The sequence below is a fragment of the Paralichthys olivaceus genome, chromosome 3 (genome assembly GCF_024713975.1).
Source record: "Paralichthys olivaceus isolate ysfri-2021 chromosome 3, ASM2471397v2, whole genome shotgun sequence".
Classification (NCBI taxonomy): domain Eukaryota; kingdom Metazoa; phylum Chordata; class Actinopteri; order Pleuronectiformes; family Paralichthyidae; genus Paralichthys; species Paralichthys olivaceus.
Genome location: NC_091095.1, coordinates 2,722,274 through 2,739,541, shown reverse-complemented (window position 1 = coordinate 2,739,541; position 17,268 = coordinate 2,722,274). Strand labels below are relative to the sequence as shown.

Below are 17,268 nucleotides of genomic sequence, written 5' to 3'. Positions count from 1 at the left end.
CAGAAAATTAATCCCGAACACCGACAAACTTTTTTAAATCTGAAAATAAATTAAAACTTATATTAATTGATTTAAACTAATCAACGTGTCTTGGTTACGCGTGTTTTCTCCTATGAAATACAGCTGCTACCCGCCCTCCTGCGCAGTAAGGGTGAATAAATGAAGCACTCCATCAAAGAAAACACGGTTGTTTAATTTTTATTAAATATCATAATACATTCAGTTTCTTAAAAAAAACAGGATTCATCTGCATAAACATCCCCATTCATTTAAATATTCATCACACCGAGCAGCATCGTGATTCCTTACACACAAAATAATCACACAGCCACTGAAATGGAACATGTTTTGACAAGCATGTAAAAAAAACCAAAACGACTTTATATTTTTCCATTTACAGTCTATCCAATTAACCAACATTTATTTTCTTTAATTAGATATCAAGTTTCAAATGCTGATAACATAAAAAAAAACAAATCTGCGGTTATTTCAGTTCGACAAGACGCAGAGAAATTCCCTTTAAAATCCATTAACAGAACATGAGTCAATACTTGGTGGTGTTCACTGTTTGATGACGCTTGATGCGAGAGGTTGTGCTTGTTCGTGAGTGTAATATGGTTAAAAAAAACAACCATTTGATTTGAAGTAGTTCACCTATTCACAGGCTGTGTTTAAAACATGGCAGCTTTAATAATAGTACTGTAACATCCCTACATGAAAACATATGTGTTTTAAACATGAAACATCCTATGCACTTTGATAAATACATAACAGGCCTGCTCAAGCAATGTAAAACATGTTGCATCAGATCGAGAAAACAATGAATAAATACAGGATTGAAGGATAATACAAGAACGGTTAGTCATTTAGCGAACTGTCCGCTTGCTGAGCCCTCGGAGCTGGAGCAGCAGGGGGAACACTGTTTGATCAGTGGCACCAGCTTCCCCTGCTGGTGGAGATGTTTGGTGTCTGAGCCGCCGCCGATGCAGTTTCCATTAATGAAGACTCTCGGCACCTGAGCACACAAATCACGTCGTGACATTGACACAGTGTGAACGACTGGTTCAATGACTGGCTGTTGTGATTACAATCTGGACTAGATGCCATTTGTTTTTCACATTAAACTATTCTGAGTCAAAATAAAAAGCAAGTTCTTGGCTGAAGCCCCAATAAAAACCCCTGGACGACAAGGCAGCCCAAATGTAACTTTAACACTGAGCTGCCAATACGTGACATGAGATTGTTACCGTTCTGGCACCGGTCATCTGAGCTAAGGCCTCTTGCAGTCTCCTCCCGTCATTGTGTTCATCAAGTTCGACCACTTTGTAGTTGGCACCGATTTCATTGAAGACATTCTTGGCCATTTTGCAATAAGGACAGGTGGTCTTGGAGAATATCACGACACAGTTCTGTGACACCACCTCCTGAGAACACAGAAAAAAAACCAGATTTCAGTAAATATGAACAGATTGAAAAAAAAAAAGCACACAATAGGCAAAGAGAAGATAATCATTATCTCCATGGTTAACATTTGGTAAGTGAGTAAACTACGGTAGAGGTTGTATTAAACAAAACTCATTCAACCTCTAATCAACTTTCTTAAACATACATTATCTAGATTTAACAATTCAAATTTAATCTTCACTTGATTTGACAGAAAATTTAGACTTACTAAATAAACTGCAAAGTTCTTGGAATCAGAATAACTGTGGTATATTTGTTTGTCATAGTTTTAGGGTACATATCATAAAGTATCTCGGACTCAGACTTGCAGAAAAGCATGAGAACAGGATGCAATACACCTCAACAAACTGACAAGAGACATCAAGCAATACGACTGAATAAGACGCCAAGGAGAGGGGTGAATTGTGGGAAATATTTGGAATTGAAAATATGAGATAACATGTGAATAACCAAATAACTGAAATTTAACATTCAGTTTTTAATGACAAATTTATCTGACACAGACATTTAAAACTAGGTCTTAGAAAGACTCAACACAAGGCTGTCCCCCAAAGTTTTAGCGAGTTGGTAAAAGGCATCAGATCTCCCAGCCTCTTCTCACCTGAACATACTGCACGCAGGCTGTGCCTGACAGACTCCCAGTCGTGGACGATGTATAATTTCCCATTCTAGAAAAAGACAAATCACAACATTTAAGTGTAAAGTTTAAAGTATTCGCTCTATTTTTTCTACATTGCTCTACGTTAGAATCTGAGTTAATTTACACACAACAAGCGTTAACTGGAAGAATCAGCAGTAACCTTAGAATTGAGGAAATATCAAACGAAGAGACGAGCTGAAGGCTAATAATTAGCATTAAAATAATATCTAACTGGAGGATAACTGCTGGTCTGAAAATACTCATGTCCATAGTTCTGGTATAATGAACACCACGTTTTAAGTAGCGTTGTTTTACTCCGTGTAATGTCCTGTCTGCGACTGCAGTGAGATTTATGTGCTGGTAATCTGGGATTAAGAGTTAACATGCTCCTCACTGTCACCAGTAATTGACTGGGATTTGACACCTTGGTGAAGTTAGTTTAAGGTTGGTTGTATTTGACAGTTGTTCCCTCCAGATCTCTGGGTTTCACTAGGGATCGTACATACAACACAGTTCAGCATCCGTTTGGATTCAGTGGGTCACATATTCATTAGAAATATTAACTATTGTAGAATAATGTAAATCCAATGTCCTGTTGTATTAGAGCACAAAGGAAAGAGACCTTAAAACATTTGTTTTCTAACAACTATCAGTAGAGTTAACCTTGTTGTAGGGACTTTCACCTTTGGACTCTCTGAAAAACGCCATGTGTTAGGGAGAATAACTCACTGTACTGAGGATTATGGGTAGTATAGCACTTCTCCTTGACATCACAAATAAACATTTGACAGCATACAGACATGTGGCTGATAAAGGAGCATTTAACATATCACCATTTCTTAGATTGTTGGAAAACTACCTTGTATGGTTAAAATATTATTCCTGATAATCAAAGTCTCAGGAAATGAAACTCATGTTTGACTTCCAGAGCATCTGATGAGCTCTATGATTTGGAGTCGCATGACTCGGGACAATCATTTATCGAAGGTCCCTAAAAGTGAAAACCCTGTAATCCGAGTATCGAATGTAAAACTAACTTCAGCCCAAGTGGGTGAGCGTCAGACCAAAACTCGTTGAAAATCTGTTAACACCATGAAAACCACCCAAATCTGAAAATGAAAAACTTCCTATCACGGAACTGCAGGTGTTTCATGAAACCAAAGCATCTCAAAGTAAATTCGGCTTCTGTTTTATACACCTCACAGAACTTGATTCAATGAAAACCCTAATGTTTGTAATATCTTCACAGCAGCTGAAAGATGGCCGGTGTGCCTGAGCTAACGGTGACCGTGATAAGTGATGCCAGAGATAAATGTTAACATTTAAAACAAACAACAGCTCAGTGATGGGTCATATCTGCGCCGAATTCCCCTTAAGAACCTATTGGATTGTGAAGATGAAGAAAAGCATGCGTTACTTCACGAAAAAGACGCTTTAAAGTAAATCAAACTTTAAATTACGTGAAGTTACAATGACACCGCCGTTATAGGTGAACACGTGGCAGTGAAAACAACGAGCCTCTGAGCCGGAGACTGTTTCCGGTGATGTCGTTTCGTGAGCTGACGTGAACAGTTTTAAAACAGCTGTTGTTCTTTTACACTCATCTATGGACGGATCACTGACTAGCTAGCTATGTTTGGAGTCAAGCTAGCGGGTATGACCTTCGGCAGCCGGTCCACGTCAGCCTCGGGAGACTTCCCGCCCGAGACAACATGGAGACAAAGGAACACATGGCCAGAAAGTAATCGAGCTGTTGACCTGGATGAAACATGCGGCGACAGAACACGCAGCTCTGGACTCACGCGCCAGCCTCTGTTGTTAGCAGCGTTTGTGGCTAGCGCTAAAGCTACAGCCAACCCTGACGTCAGGCGCCGGAAGCAGCGTCTGACGCAGGCGCGCAACGTCGGCGCGCGACCTCCAGCGTGCGCGCTCACTGTGACGTCACATGTAAACAAAAACATAGAGAGAGAGAGAGATGATAGAGAGACATTAGTTGTCATTCTATGTTTATGTCTGTTATATTGATTTATTTGTATTTATGTGTGAAGTAAACTAATTTGGGCCTTTTTTGGCAAATGTGCGTTTTTTCAACAAGCTGTAATCTGGACGTGAACCTAAAGTGTCCCATGTGATAAAAGGTGAACATGACGGTGGACGTGTGGAATGGCTTTGGTTTACTTGTGGCCCAGATCGGGAAAACAGGAGCGGACCATTCCACGTATCATGGCGCCAAAATACGGGGCCACAGCGATGTTGCTGTGTGAGGTGGAACTCCAGCAGAGAGAAGAGATAACATTCCTCAGTCGTCTCAGTTTGTCTGTTCAGCAGAGGCATCAGTGCTGCTGCTGCTGCTGCTGCTGCAGATTATTTCTTCCTTCATCCTCAAAGATTTCAGTTTCTCCTCCTTCTTCAAATGCAGGTGGAAATGCATTAGTTCAGAATTAACCATTTCCCCATTTGCCACGTTAGCCCAGAACAGGCTGACAGGCTCTGGAAATCAATCACAAATCTAAAGATCTCTGATGAGGCAGAACAGAAGTGCTTCACTTCAAATGCCTTTTTTTTCCCCCATCTTCTCAAAGCCAAGGGAGAAATCCATCATTTCAGAATGGATTCACACCATCAAAGAGATCTACAGCTTTGCCCTTAAGGGGGTTATATCCTGACACAAAGCCAGAAATGTTATGAGAGATGGCGCAGAATAGCATTAGGGTTCAAATACCTGCTTGCAGCATTAATTCATATGATAACAGACAAGACGGAGCAGATAAAGCAGCTTGAATGTCCAACTGATCTCTACAACCCCTGGTCATTATAGTCAGGATGGATTGAACCTAGAAACTAAAGCTGCAGTCTTTGCCCTCCTGCCTGGATTTTAAGGTGTAGAACCCTTAAAAAGGTAAAAGCTTCTTTCTGTAAGAAGGCTTCATCCATCATAAAGTCCCATGTGCAATCGGGGAATCATCTTTCTTCCAAGTATCAAACCAACATAACCTGCACTGGGCTTATCTTAACTTTACCAAAGGTTGTTCACAGGGCAAGAGAAAAGCTGATTCCCACTGTCTAGCCAAAGGGTTGCAATGATAAAAGGGATGTAACCTAAAAACTCCTGGGCCGAAAGCAGAGCATATTATCAAGTACAACTTTACAAAGACAGACTTAGTGGCTTAAAGTACTTTCCCACATTTTTTGGCCAAAGGATATGATAATCGGCTCAAACACTTAAAAGTGACTGGAATAAAAAATTAAAAAAGCATCTTTCTTGTCCCATTTCAGACGCCATCAGGGGAATGTGTGCACCCCCCCGTCATGTGAAACAGGTTGGTGATGAGGCATGAAAATAACATTTCAAGCTGCAATGAAATTCTGACACGTGGAACTGGGATTTGTTGACGAATTGCTGGTGGATGTATCCGCTCTATTTAGTGCCACGGACCTCATTTATAACACGCTCACGGAAATGTCACCACAACATTTACACAGTGTCCTGGCACATGTGCTTTCATGTAAACAGGTATATTAAAACTGTGCCTATCTTATGACGTCTCATGGTGGAATGTTGGTGCAACAAAACAAGGGAATCTAGGCTATGAACACATGGCAGAAAAGAGCAGACCATTGTGGGGATCGAGCGGGTCGTCCACTGATCGGAGGATCAATGGTTCAATTCCCAGCTTGTCTAGCCCGTGTGCCCATGTGTCCTTGGGCAAGACTCCGCCCGACACTAGCCTAACCCTAATCTGAATGTATTTGATTCGTTGACTGCACCACCATGACACCGTTAAGGCTGTAAAACCTTATTATGACTAAATCATTACTACATTCAGATGCTTTTAAAACATGTTAAAATCAGGACATTACTCAGAAAACAGATGAACTGCTTTTTGTTTTGGGATTTGTCTTCTGAAAAGAATGAGCAGCCATTAGTGTGATTTATATCACACATCTCAGTGGCATTAGTCAACTGATGCTTCACTTTGACAAATTAGAGCCATCGTGGGCTAAGTTGTTGACACTAGCTCTTCTAATTTAACATTTATTTGCGATACAAGTCTGTGCGAGACATCCACAATGTGTTCATGGGTTCATTTATTTATGTCGTGTTTTTTTGCTTAGGTCATGTGAGGTTAGAGCCCTTCGCTGGCAACACTGTTGGGTTTTATTGCGCCACAAGCAGACCCATGGAAACCTGTTTTTTATTTATCTCTCTGGGTTGGTGGAGGAAACCCACACAAACACCAGGCACAAGTTCTCCACAGGGAGGCCGTGCAAACTCCACACACGCTTTTAAGGTCGGCTGTTGCTCGAATAACTGGTTCACAAAACAAGCTGCTTACGGTGGTTATGAAAGATCACACTGGATTGAATCACACTCATACAGAGAGGGGAGATGAGGTATAGGTTCAATACACGGTGCATATTTTCCAACACTTGCTTCTCGAAGGTTTTCACAGTGTTACACTTGGTTTTTCACATTAAATTTGGCCTCTAGCAGTTCAGTGCATATTTTAATCCATGTGCTAATCACTAACATGGAGGAGGCAGAGTTTATGACCTGTACAGCACCCAGCCACTAGGGAGATTTTTTTGGGAGATTTTGGAAGGTGATAAATAATGCACCACGTGACCAATTCTTACGTGTTGGTGTTTGAAACGTATTTTACAGATTAGTTTGACAGATCTGATAAGAATCTACTTTTTTGGGAGGAAAGTTTTTCAGTAAGTTGCATCACTTTGAGTGGTTCCTTTAATCCGATTAGCGATTTTAAGCATTTTAATTTGTGATACAAACTCACGATTAACACATATTACCTCACTGATGTTTGCGAAACACTGACAATACATTTCACATCCAACTTTTCATTTTTGCCATCATGTTATTTGTTGTTTGCTTTCTCAAGTTTCTGCATCATTATAGTTTTCCACAGTTCTCAGTTGCTTGAGGCCAAGTGGCCGGATACCATAGAAAAATCTCAATTGTAGTCTCCATTGATCAAAGCATAGCTCTCGGCCCTGGCTTGATTGAGTGCTGTGGATTTTCTGCTTAACAGGCAATTGGCAAAGTGCATAATAACTCATTTTTAGTCAGTTCATCAATAAGCTAACACTGAAATCTATAACACTTATCACGAGGGTAAGTAAAGTGTGTGTCACTGTGATTCTTCACTGAGCAGCAGCCAGACTCCTCATTTCTGTGTGTTGAGGAAACCGTCGGTCAGAGCCGGCGGCAGTCAGGACGACCTGGGATCGTTCCAAGTCTCTAAAAACAGATCCAACAGGGTCGAGACGGAGCCAACACCTCGCCCAGAGAAAATCAGGACACGTTCAGGGCTAAGCAAAACTGCACTTGATGGATTTTTGTGAATGTAAATTTATTTAAACCTATTTCAAAATATTCAAACTTACATTGATTAACATTGATTAACTATAAACATATCCTGCATGTGACTATGTGGAATCTGTAAGTGAGAGATTTTGAGGATTTCTGACTCGAAAGCTTTCTGGTTTGTGTTTGTGTAAATGTTATCAGCTTTTTGATTTATGTTTGTTAACAGAGATTAGATCAAATGTTGTCTGAACCTTCACACCAACTAAAAGTAACACTCTTTGTGTTTTGTCTGGAGAAAAGTTCAAGTTGTTGGACAGTAACAACAAACGAGAAGTCTAGACCCAGAGGTATCATCAGACAATAGTCGTAAGATTAATTTGAATGAATCTGTTGAGCTTTTCAACTCATGATGAATTGTAATTAAGTACATTTACTGAAGTGCTGCAGTTCTGTGAGAACAACACTGCAGGAAAACACCAGGTAAAGAAAAAACATGCTAGAGTCTAATTTGAACAATAACTCAGACCTTGAAAAGTTAATGTCACAAATAACGTTTTGTAGGAAATGCAATTCAACAATATCACCTCTGTGTTTTTTTCTGTTTTAAAAGAGACGTCTAATGTTTTTTCAGTATTTCATTCCTCTGGTGTGTTATACAGGTTTTTCATGAATGTTTAAGTTCTGCAAAGTTAATAAATCTGTGGTAACGAGTGTTCGTCTCCTCCACAGAAAACACTGCAGCTCCTGACACTCCTCGTTAGTTGTCTGGCCGATAATTCTGCCTCAGAAAACAAAAGCATGTTTTCTATAAATATTTTACTGATATATTCAGTGACCTGGTGAATCTGTAAATTTACAGCATCATTACATGAATAGGAAACATAATCTGGCCATAAATTATATATCTGTTGAACACAAAACATAATTTCCAGGAGACAAAGCTGAATAAACACAATCATGTTTGTGAAAATTGAGAGATGTCAAAAAATGGTCTGGGGATCGGATTCAAGTGCGACTGTCGCCCCACAGTCAGCTAAAAATAGACTCCTCCTTTGTTTGGATGACAGTCTGATCTAGCATCGAGGGCTGGTGAAATAAAAATGAGACAATGCTGCCTCATGCAGATGCTTAATTTCACTTTCAGGGACTTTAACCTGTGCATGTGATGGTTATCCAACCAGTGCCCTCAAAAGCAGAGGGGGCCCCCCCAGTGCAAAACAACAGATACTATGGCAGCAATATATTTCTCAGACAGAACAATTTATGGGACCATCACTATTAATCATCGCTGTGGAAAGGGAGATTGCCTAACTCATCCGGAGCCCCCATAGAAATGTAATTCTGCCATCACCTCGAGTGCTCATGGGGGTGAGCTGCAGATGCATTTTGCCCACGCTCGGGCTCGGCCCTGCTCTGGCACGGTAATAAGCTGTGGTGATTTAATATCCGTTTGCCGCATGCATTTTCTCGGACGTGTAATCAGTCCACAAGGTTCTGCGGGAGGCCGTCATGAATCTGTAGGCTGCACCCCCCCCCCCCCCGACACCTCCCTCCAAACCCACCTCCTCCGGTGGACAATCACCGGCTCGCCAGCAGGACACGGCGGATCCTGCCGCCACTCCTGATTACACTCATGACTCAGGTTGCCGATTGGCTGTCAGGGTGCACTCACGCATACAGTTTGTTTTCTTTGTTTTCTTTTCTCTCTTTTCCGCGGCTCTCCTTTGGTGCAGCAGCGTCTCGGGAAATTTTGTCAAAATGATTGAATGTGATGGTTTGAAATGCAAATGCGTGTTCCTTGCAGAAGAAGTGAGAAAAAAAACAGAAATCTGTTTTCCACGCCGAGAATAAAAGCGTTGACGAGAGGGAGAAGCACTTGCAGATAGTCAGCAGTTTAAAGCTGACATAACAAAGATGATGCGCTCCATTAGGGATTTAAAGTGGCTGGATCTGTCTCACAAGCCTGAAGTTTGCATATATTCATGCAATAGTTGGCTGTTAGTTTCTCACATTGTCTCTGTACCGGCACATAAGCATATGTCTGATTAAATCACAAAGAAGACCAATTAAAATGTGTTTTCATGCATCTCTTTTCAAGTCCAGGAAGGCAGCAATGTAGTAAAAAGCAAGTTTCATGGGTGGAACAAGGAAGTGTAGAGGTTTCAGAGAGATCGCCCACTGGATGTTGACCTTTTCTTTTATTCCTCAACGTCTCTAATAAACAAGAAATCAAACCATTTTAAAGTAGACTGTATATAAATCGACCTGGCTCGTCCTCACGTTGTGCAAACATATAGTTAAAATATGTCAGATACAGGTCGTCTGGAACCAGTTCTGATCGCGGAGGGGAGACGCTGGGTCCAGGTCCTCCTGAGACACTCGCTGGACCAATCGCAAGTGAGTCTCAGCAGTTAATTGTGATGCTTCCGTTGGTTTCATAGCGTCGAATAACAAAATAAATCAAATCAGAAACATGAACACCTGAACATACAGAGAACCACCTACAAAGACTAACGCAACTAACATGGAGGAGGCGGGGTTTTATGACCACCGAAGATGGTTTGGCTTCACTTTTGGAGAGTTGTCATGTCGTCCATCTTTAGTTACCGTCCATAGCGTGTGTCCCAATTCAGGGACGGCCTCCTCCACGTAGACCCCGAAGGCAGAACGTAACTAAGACGGTCGGATCCATAGACGATTTCCAAGATTAGCTATTCAGACTGGAACGTTTAAATGCCCCTTGGTTTTTCATCATGTGTCCTGGTGGGTGTTTGACTGAATTGAATCATCATCACATCCTGTCGCTGGATGACAGTTCGTCCATCGGATCCTTGCTTGAATCCAACAGTTCATAACTTTAAAACCGCTGCTCCATCCTCGTACATCTTTGTAAAAGTACGTGTGTGTGTGTTCGTGCAGATGTTTCACAAAGTTTCTGTAAGTTTTGAGAACGGACTTTATCACAGTGTTTTGGTTTATTTATGAGAGAACATTTTCTCGACTGCTTCTGTTTTTCAGAGAGTCAGAAGAGTCCGGAGTAAGTAAATTAAATAAAATACGTTTTTTGCAGATAAAAATGTCTCTGCATGTTTTCTTATTTCCCAGCGTTCCACCTGGATATACTCCAGATAAAGAGATCACGAAGTCAGACACACGTGTCCACATTTCTATTTGTGGGGTTTAAATGGATTCTGTCCTCGTCTCCTGCTCATGTGTCATCTTCACTTTTTTAAATGTCTCAGCTGAAGCGCCGGACACGGCTCGTGTCAGGCGAGACGGGGCTGTGCTATCAACGGTGACATTTGTTTTAGGCAAGGTTACGACAACGTGTCGAGCGAGTGTTCTCCCGACTACTGTCAACATGAATTGCTGTTATTGTTGCTGTGGTAGTGGAGCAGGGGACGGGTGGACGGACGGAGGTTGACACAAATTGGATTGTTGGCGTGTCAGGTTGGTGTCTGGAAGTTTAAAAAGGACAGAACCCAATTCTTCTGACCGTGTGTGTGTGAGTGAGAGTCTTTGTTATTCAAGATGGACCCCGGCCAGTGTGTGTTTCTGTAATAGGAAAGGCCGACACCAGTTGTTCCAGTGGCTTTAGGTGCCCTGAGAGATTTCACAGCTGCTTGAGCACAGTAATCCTGGAGCTCTTGATACGAGATGGCAAATAAAACGCCCCCGTGGAAAGATGCTGAAACGCTTAGTGAGGCCGACTCCCTCTGATCTGTGTCGCGGCACGACGTGACGTCCTCTCGTCACCTGCAAATAAGGTCAACAGCTTCTGGGTTCTCTCAATGGATTTAAATACATTTATTTTGGTCCCAAATACACACTTATACAAGTGCCTCCTTCCGTATGGTGATCTTTACATTTATATATTTACAAATGAAAAAATATATAATTAGTTATACATTACATTTCATTTAGCTGATGCTTTTATCCAAGTGAATTAAAGGATAGACACTAAACTAAGCTGAACTAATATTTCATTATACGTGTTATTGTTTACATATTTTATACTATTGTGAATTTATGCATATATAATATATATATACACATTTATATTGTATACCATACCTGCCTATATACGTATAAGTCTGTATATGCATATATGTTTATATGTTTATTTCAATATCTCCTTCATACATCAAGTGTAAATACAGTATATTACACATCCTCTTGTTCCACCGTATTTTATCCAAGTACGTTTTCTCTACAAATAATATTCCCCTCTGCAGTAAAATGTACTATATTATGTACATATTCTCCGCAGTCTACGTATGAAGGTATGAATGCATTATGAAAAATACAAGGTTTTTCTTCCTGTTCTGTCAAAGCTGTGTGCTTAGTGTAATCTCAGGTTTGAACTGTGGAGGGCAGAGTTGCTTTGTTTTGTTGCTCGACAGCCAAACTGCAGAGACAAAACCTGACAGTGAATAAAATATAAACATAACATTTGAAAAAGATCCAATAAACTGAGAAGTGAAAGAAAAACTTTATTCACAGCAGGAAAAAAAAAAAAGAAAAAAAGACACGTTGGTCACAATTTGAATTTGCTCAGTTTAAACTGATAATAATCTACTTTGGTTTAATTTCACCTGTCACATGTATTTTTTGAAGAGTAACCCCAGATTTGTTTGGACAAAGTGCTGCTGCTGCCGCCGCCGCTGTATCAGGCCCAGTCGTTCCACACATCAGGGAGAAGATGCAGCATTTATCTCTAATAATACTCGACCCTTGAGGCTCAGTGGGCCGAGGTAGATAAGTGAACGGCCTGTCTCTGCTGCTGTTCCTGTGTGGGTGGCCTGCAGCAATCACAGATGACGTCCCGTTGGCTGTGGAACCTGGCGATCCATTACCGCCCCAAACTCTCGCTTCATCGTCTTCTTCCTTTCTCTGCCTCTTTCTTATCTTTTCCGAGAATCCTTCCCCCTCAGTGCAGTTTTATCCGCTGGCTTCAGAGCGCCAGGTCTCTCTCTGTGTTGCTTTATCAGGAGCAGGAATTACGTTGACCTTGTGGCAACTTAAACACTTTATCAGAGGCACAATAATCTTCTTTCTCAGGAAAAGCGATTCAGCAGAAAAAAAGAAAAGGAAAATAAACGAGTTGCGGGCCAGCGGGTCTCCAGGTTGACGCTGTGGGGTTACAGAGCTGCTGGCCTCGAGTCAAAGACGGCGAGGTTTCTCCACGCTGAGCGTCGTCGCCCTCAAAGAGAGAAAATGAAGAAACACGTTTCCTGTTGCAGCAATTCTGTCCATCCCATGATTCACTACAGTGGAAGAAACATGAATAATTAATGTGGGAGAAATCAGGTTCTGGAAAAATAAGTTAGTGTGCATAAAATGAATTCATCTGGAACAAAAAAGAAAATGACTGACAGAGAATTCTTTCATGTCGCCACAGAGGAGCACCTGTGTTATTTTTACACGTGGTGCCGAGATTAGAAGTGTTTGATCGGAACGAGCGGTCGCCAGCGTCTGTTCCATCATAGATTGACAGATTTATTTTTTCACTTTTCTACAAAAGAAGAAGAAGCCCTCTCTGATAACGAGACATTCCCTGATGCATCTTCGAGAATCATTTCCTCACAGCGTCAGCAAATCCACTCATCACTTTCTTCTCCGTGGCTCACACTTCTCTTATCTGCCCGGGCTCTGTTTCTTGTTGTCTAATCCCACCACTCAGTACACGATGTTCACACTGCATGTGAAAACGTATCGGCTCTGTGTTCTGGCTTCCACACGTCAGGGCGGCGAGGACACGGAATGTGCTGCAAATATAAATCTGAAATTGCAGTAGTAGTGGACGTGAGGGAGAACTGCATGGAAGACAGACGCTGGATGCAGCAGCAGCAGAAACGTGGACATTCAACCACGTCCTGGAGACTTATCTTCACCCTGACCTCTGTCGCTGCAGGAATCAAGGCCTTGACTCTGCATGAGACAGCATTTACATCCAGACTCCATATGAGAAACCACTGGCTGCATGGCGGAACAGTGAAAAGATCCTGAACGATGACCACCAGTGTGCTTGTATGGTGAATCGTCCCAGTTGAACCGTTTTCATGACGTGTAATCTTGATTATAAAATCTGTGGAGTGGGTTTTGTTTTGTTTCCCTTCCATGTTTTCTGTGGATTACAACTGACATTTCGTACATAGCAAACCCTCGTCCTCACAATCGTCACCCAGCAGCAGTTTAGGATCCAGCCTGAAGCGTCGCCTCCCGGACAAATCAGTGTACACGCCGTTTCCTCTGATGCTTCCCTCGGCACATTAGGTAGCCACCGCCATTAGCTGTTTTCTCGTCCCACAACCACCACGTTTCATTGTCTGCTGCTTCTTCTTCTCCGACATTAATATTCCCTCTCTCTCTCTCTCTCTCCATATATATATATATATATATATATATCACCACATAACTCTGGGGATCAATCAGTGGTAGCCATGGCAACGATATCACCCCTGTGCAGGTGCGTGCGTTGGCGTGAGGCCGCCCCTTTGCGTGCACGCTCGCGTGTTTGCTGTACAGCGACTGTACCTGCGTCTCAGCCGTCAGAGCGGTGAGGCCTCGGCTGGTGATGCTGCCCCTGCACTCGGAGTGGCTTTGACAGCTGTCGAGTCGAGATGCTCTCACCTGCCAACACTCGACTTCCTCTCGGCTCTGTGCAGAATAATGACCGAATTCAAAGGGAGGAAAGAGGAAGATACACAAAGCGCTGTCAGGCGTGTTTCTTTTCTTTGTGGTTAAAGAGACTCTGTGTGAAGGATATTTACTGAAATATCTTTAAAGTGTTCAGTGAAGCTCCACACACGAGCAGCCTGACGTCATGAGGTTGAACTCTCTGATGGCTCCTCTCTCTACCACGCGAGGATTAGGGTCATAGCGACGAAACTTTGAGAATAACCTCGTAGTTTGAAAATACGTAATTGAGAATAAAGTCATATTATTACAAGAAATAAAGTTATTAAAGAAAAATGTGGTAAACAACAACTCATTTCAGTCACACAGCTCCTCTGTGACCAGGATGTTTACTGAGAATTATCTCTAAACTATTGAATTCTTAAAGTGCTATCTGTTTCATCATCCTGCTTTTTTATTCTGCCTACTTCTGTCATTTCCTGCAAACCCTCCTCCGTCCGCCTCTCTTCCTGTCCTTCCCCGCTCCTTCATTTCATTTCTCTGCCTTCTCCCTCTCTTTTCATCTTTCCCCAGCGACCCGGCGTACTTATAGAAAGTCAAAAATGACGGGCGCTCCTTTTTCCAAACAGTTAACTTTACTGTCTGTGCAGAGCGGGAATGGTGAACTGTAGCTACTGTCGTACATCACATGCACGGAGCCGACCTTGTGAAAGAAAAGGTTGCAGTGCATGAGAATGATTGTACGATGAGACAGAGAGAGAGAGAGAGAGAGAGAGAGAGAGAGAGAGAGAGAGCCGGCACAGACAGACTGCATAACATCCAGCAGGCCTCAGGATGCATCAACCGGGCTCAGAGTAAATTAATCATGTTATTGTAATTGCTGGGGGCGCGGGAGGAAGGTGGTCATCCTGCGGTCGGAGAGATGTCACAGCGAGAAGAGTCTGAGAAATATGAGCCGAACCCAGAGTCACACCAGGAAGAGATAAGGCTGAGAACAAAGCTGGAAACTGGGAGTGGAATGAAATGGCAAAATTGGCTGCGTGCCCCGATTTAATCTTTTCGAAAATCTCTGGGTCAAGTAACTTAATTTGAGGAAAATGAACCAAGTGAAGCATCTTGTTGGCAGATAAGTCAGAGATTAAAATCACATTATTTCCCCCTTTTTGATGCCCGTGGTTCAGTTATTCATCATTTTTTCCTAAATACTCGTTTGCATATTTTACAATTTAAGTGCCTGAGAATTCAAACAGGAGTCGATGTCCTGGAGCCTCCCGAAGAACCGAGAACACCACGCAGCCACAGTGTTTTCCTTCAGAGAGAATGCTTTAATTCTTATTTCACAATTTTGTTAGAAGATATGTTTTATTCTTATTCTGTTTTTAATGTTTTTTTGATGTAATTTCGAGAGCCCCTTCTAATGGAAGTCTGAGGAGGAGAAGGAAGGAGGAAGGAGGAAAAAAGAAATATAATAAATAAATAAAAACAAAAAGCTCCCCGGCTGTAGACTCGGGCTTTTGTTCCTCCAGACAAGCGAGATTGATGCACCCTCCCTCCAGAGGATAATATCGCCCGGACCAGGAACCAACCAACCTTGAATTCCTGCATCACTTTTGAAAGTTGTGCCTTTGGTGCAGCAGCAGCAGCAGCAGCTGCAGTTGCACTTCATAAAACGTTACAGTGGATGGACAGCCAGTGAAGGATGTACTGAATAAAGAGTCTTTAGAGGTTGAACAGGCTGTTTCTGCTGCGCCACGTCAAAAACTCTCAAAACTCTCGGCCAATGAGCACAAGGCGCGGAGAGTCTCATGTCTGGGAATCCTGACAAAGCTTTTCCCATTCGTCTCTTTAATCAAATTTATGGTTCGAAGACACATTTTCCAAGAAAATCTCCACGAGAACAGAGACAAGTCATAAAGTTTAATAAAGACTTTTTATATTTAGGACTAAAGACACAACAAAAAGCTTGTATAGATCATTATGAGGGGAATGATGTCATCGTGATGTCACTGTGAGGTTAGAAAACGATGTAGTGACATAATTTGAACCAACACAATTAGTTTATTTAGATTAACCGATCATTTATTAAATGATATAATGACATCGTATTATTGCAATGGAAAACTTAGTTCGTCTATTTTGCTGTGAAACAAGTATTGTCAGAAGTGCCCAAAGTTTTATTTGTTTACAGGGTTTAATTAAATCTTTACTGACACTGAACTAAAAACACATTAATCCCTTCGGTCAACTTTATAAACCAAGATTAAATCCAGGAATCTGTATTGGACTTGAGCTGGTTCGATGTTTTCCATGAGTCTGAAGCTTATCGGGCAATTTGCTTTGCAAAATGGCATCAGAGGAAGCCTTTGAGATTTTTTCGTCCTCATTACCTAGAAATGATGTGAAGCGATATCAGTAAACTGCACACAGCACACAGATAATTACCAACGCAGCTGGTCTGTGACACTCCACGATAAAGGAGGACAAACTGTGAGCACGAGGAAAGAAGCAGAGCTCCGAGGAGCGGTTCTGTCTGCGTGGAGGCGTCCGTCATCATCGCCTGTCAGACGAGGAATCTTCAGGCCTTCAGCTGACTCTCAAACTTAAACTATAGGTATAGGTAAACCCCCGTCTCATCCACGTTATCAGATGGGACATGGAACAGATTAAAGTTTTAAGAAGCTACAATCTAATTACTTATCTCGTAATAAACTCATATAAAACCAGGATTAAACATCACGACTCACAGCTGACACTTTGGTCGAGAGCATGCTCAGGCTCAAGATGGCAGCATCTGTTTCCTGGATATTTTTGCACAAGTGGAGGAAGTGGGGAGGCGTCGGCCATCTTTATTTACAGTCTCTGGTTCGGTACTTGTGTCTGACAAACAAACCAACCAAGAAAACAATGGAGAGTTTTAACCGGAGCGGCTTCTGATCATTTGTGCATTAGCTTCTGCACATTAATGGACCAACTCTCAGCTGATTGTCTGTGCAGCTTTTTGTGTTTGTGTATTTAAAGCCTCTGAAAGCACAAGCACCACTTCCTCTCCTCAACAGATCCCAGGGGGTTGACTAATCTAACAGCTTGTCCAAATGTGTGTTTACTTACTTAACACACAGAAGTCCAGCGGCTCGCTCAGGTTTCTCATTCACAGTATTTGAATGCTGCGCTCCCCCGACACTCTCACACTTTTTGT

The 17,268-nt window shown here is 42.0% G+C and overlaps 1 protein-coding gene across 4 annotated transcripts; it reads right to left on the bottom strand.

Annotated features, from left to right (window-relative positions):
• Positions 1-182: 182 nt before the first annotated feature.
• On the bottom strand, positions 183-4,018 carry glrx2 (glutaredoxin 2). 4 transcript variants are annotated; one of them, XM_020102536.2, is made up of 4 exons: positions 3,863-4,018; positions 2,066-2,132; positions 1,248-1,424; positions 183-1,015 (listed from the first exon to the last, which is right to left on the bottom strand). In XM_020102536.2, the coding sequence occupies exons 2-4, from the start codon at positions 2,129-2,131 to the stop codon at positions 863-865; spliced, it is 396 nt and encodes a 131-aa protein (XP_019958095.1). In that variant the 5' UTR covers position 2,132; positions 3,863-4,018; the 3' UTR covers positions 183-862. The 4 variants fall into 4 exon arrangements, with proteins under 4 accessions (XP_019958095.1, XP_019958094.1, XP_019958096.1 ...); XM_020102535.2 differs by having other exon boundaries at positions 3,766-3,999; XM_020102537.2 differs by having other exon boundaries at positions 3,907-3,987.
• Positions 4,019-17,268: the final 13,250 nt, after the last annotated feature.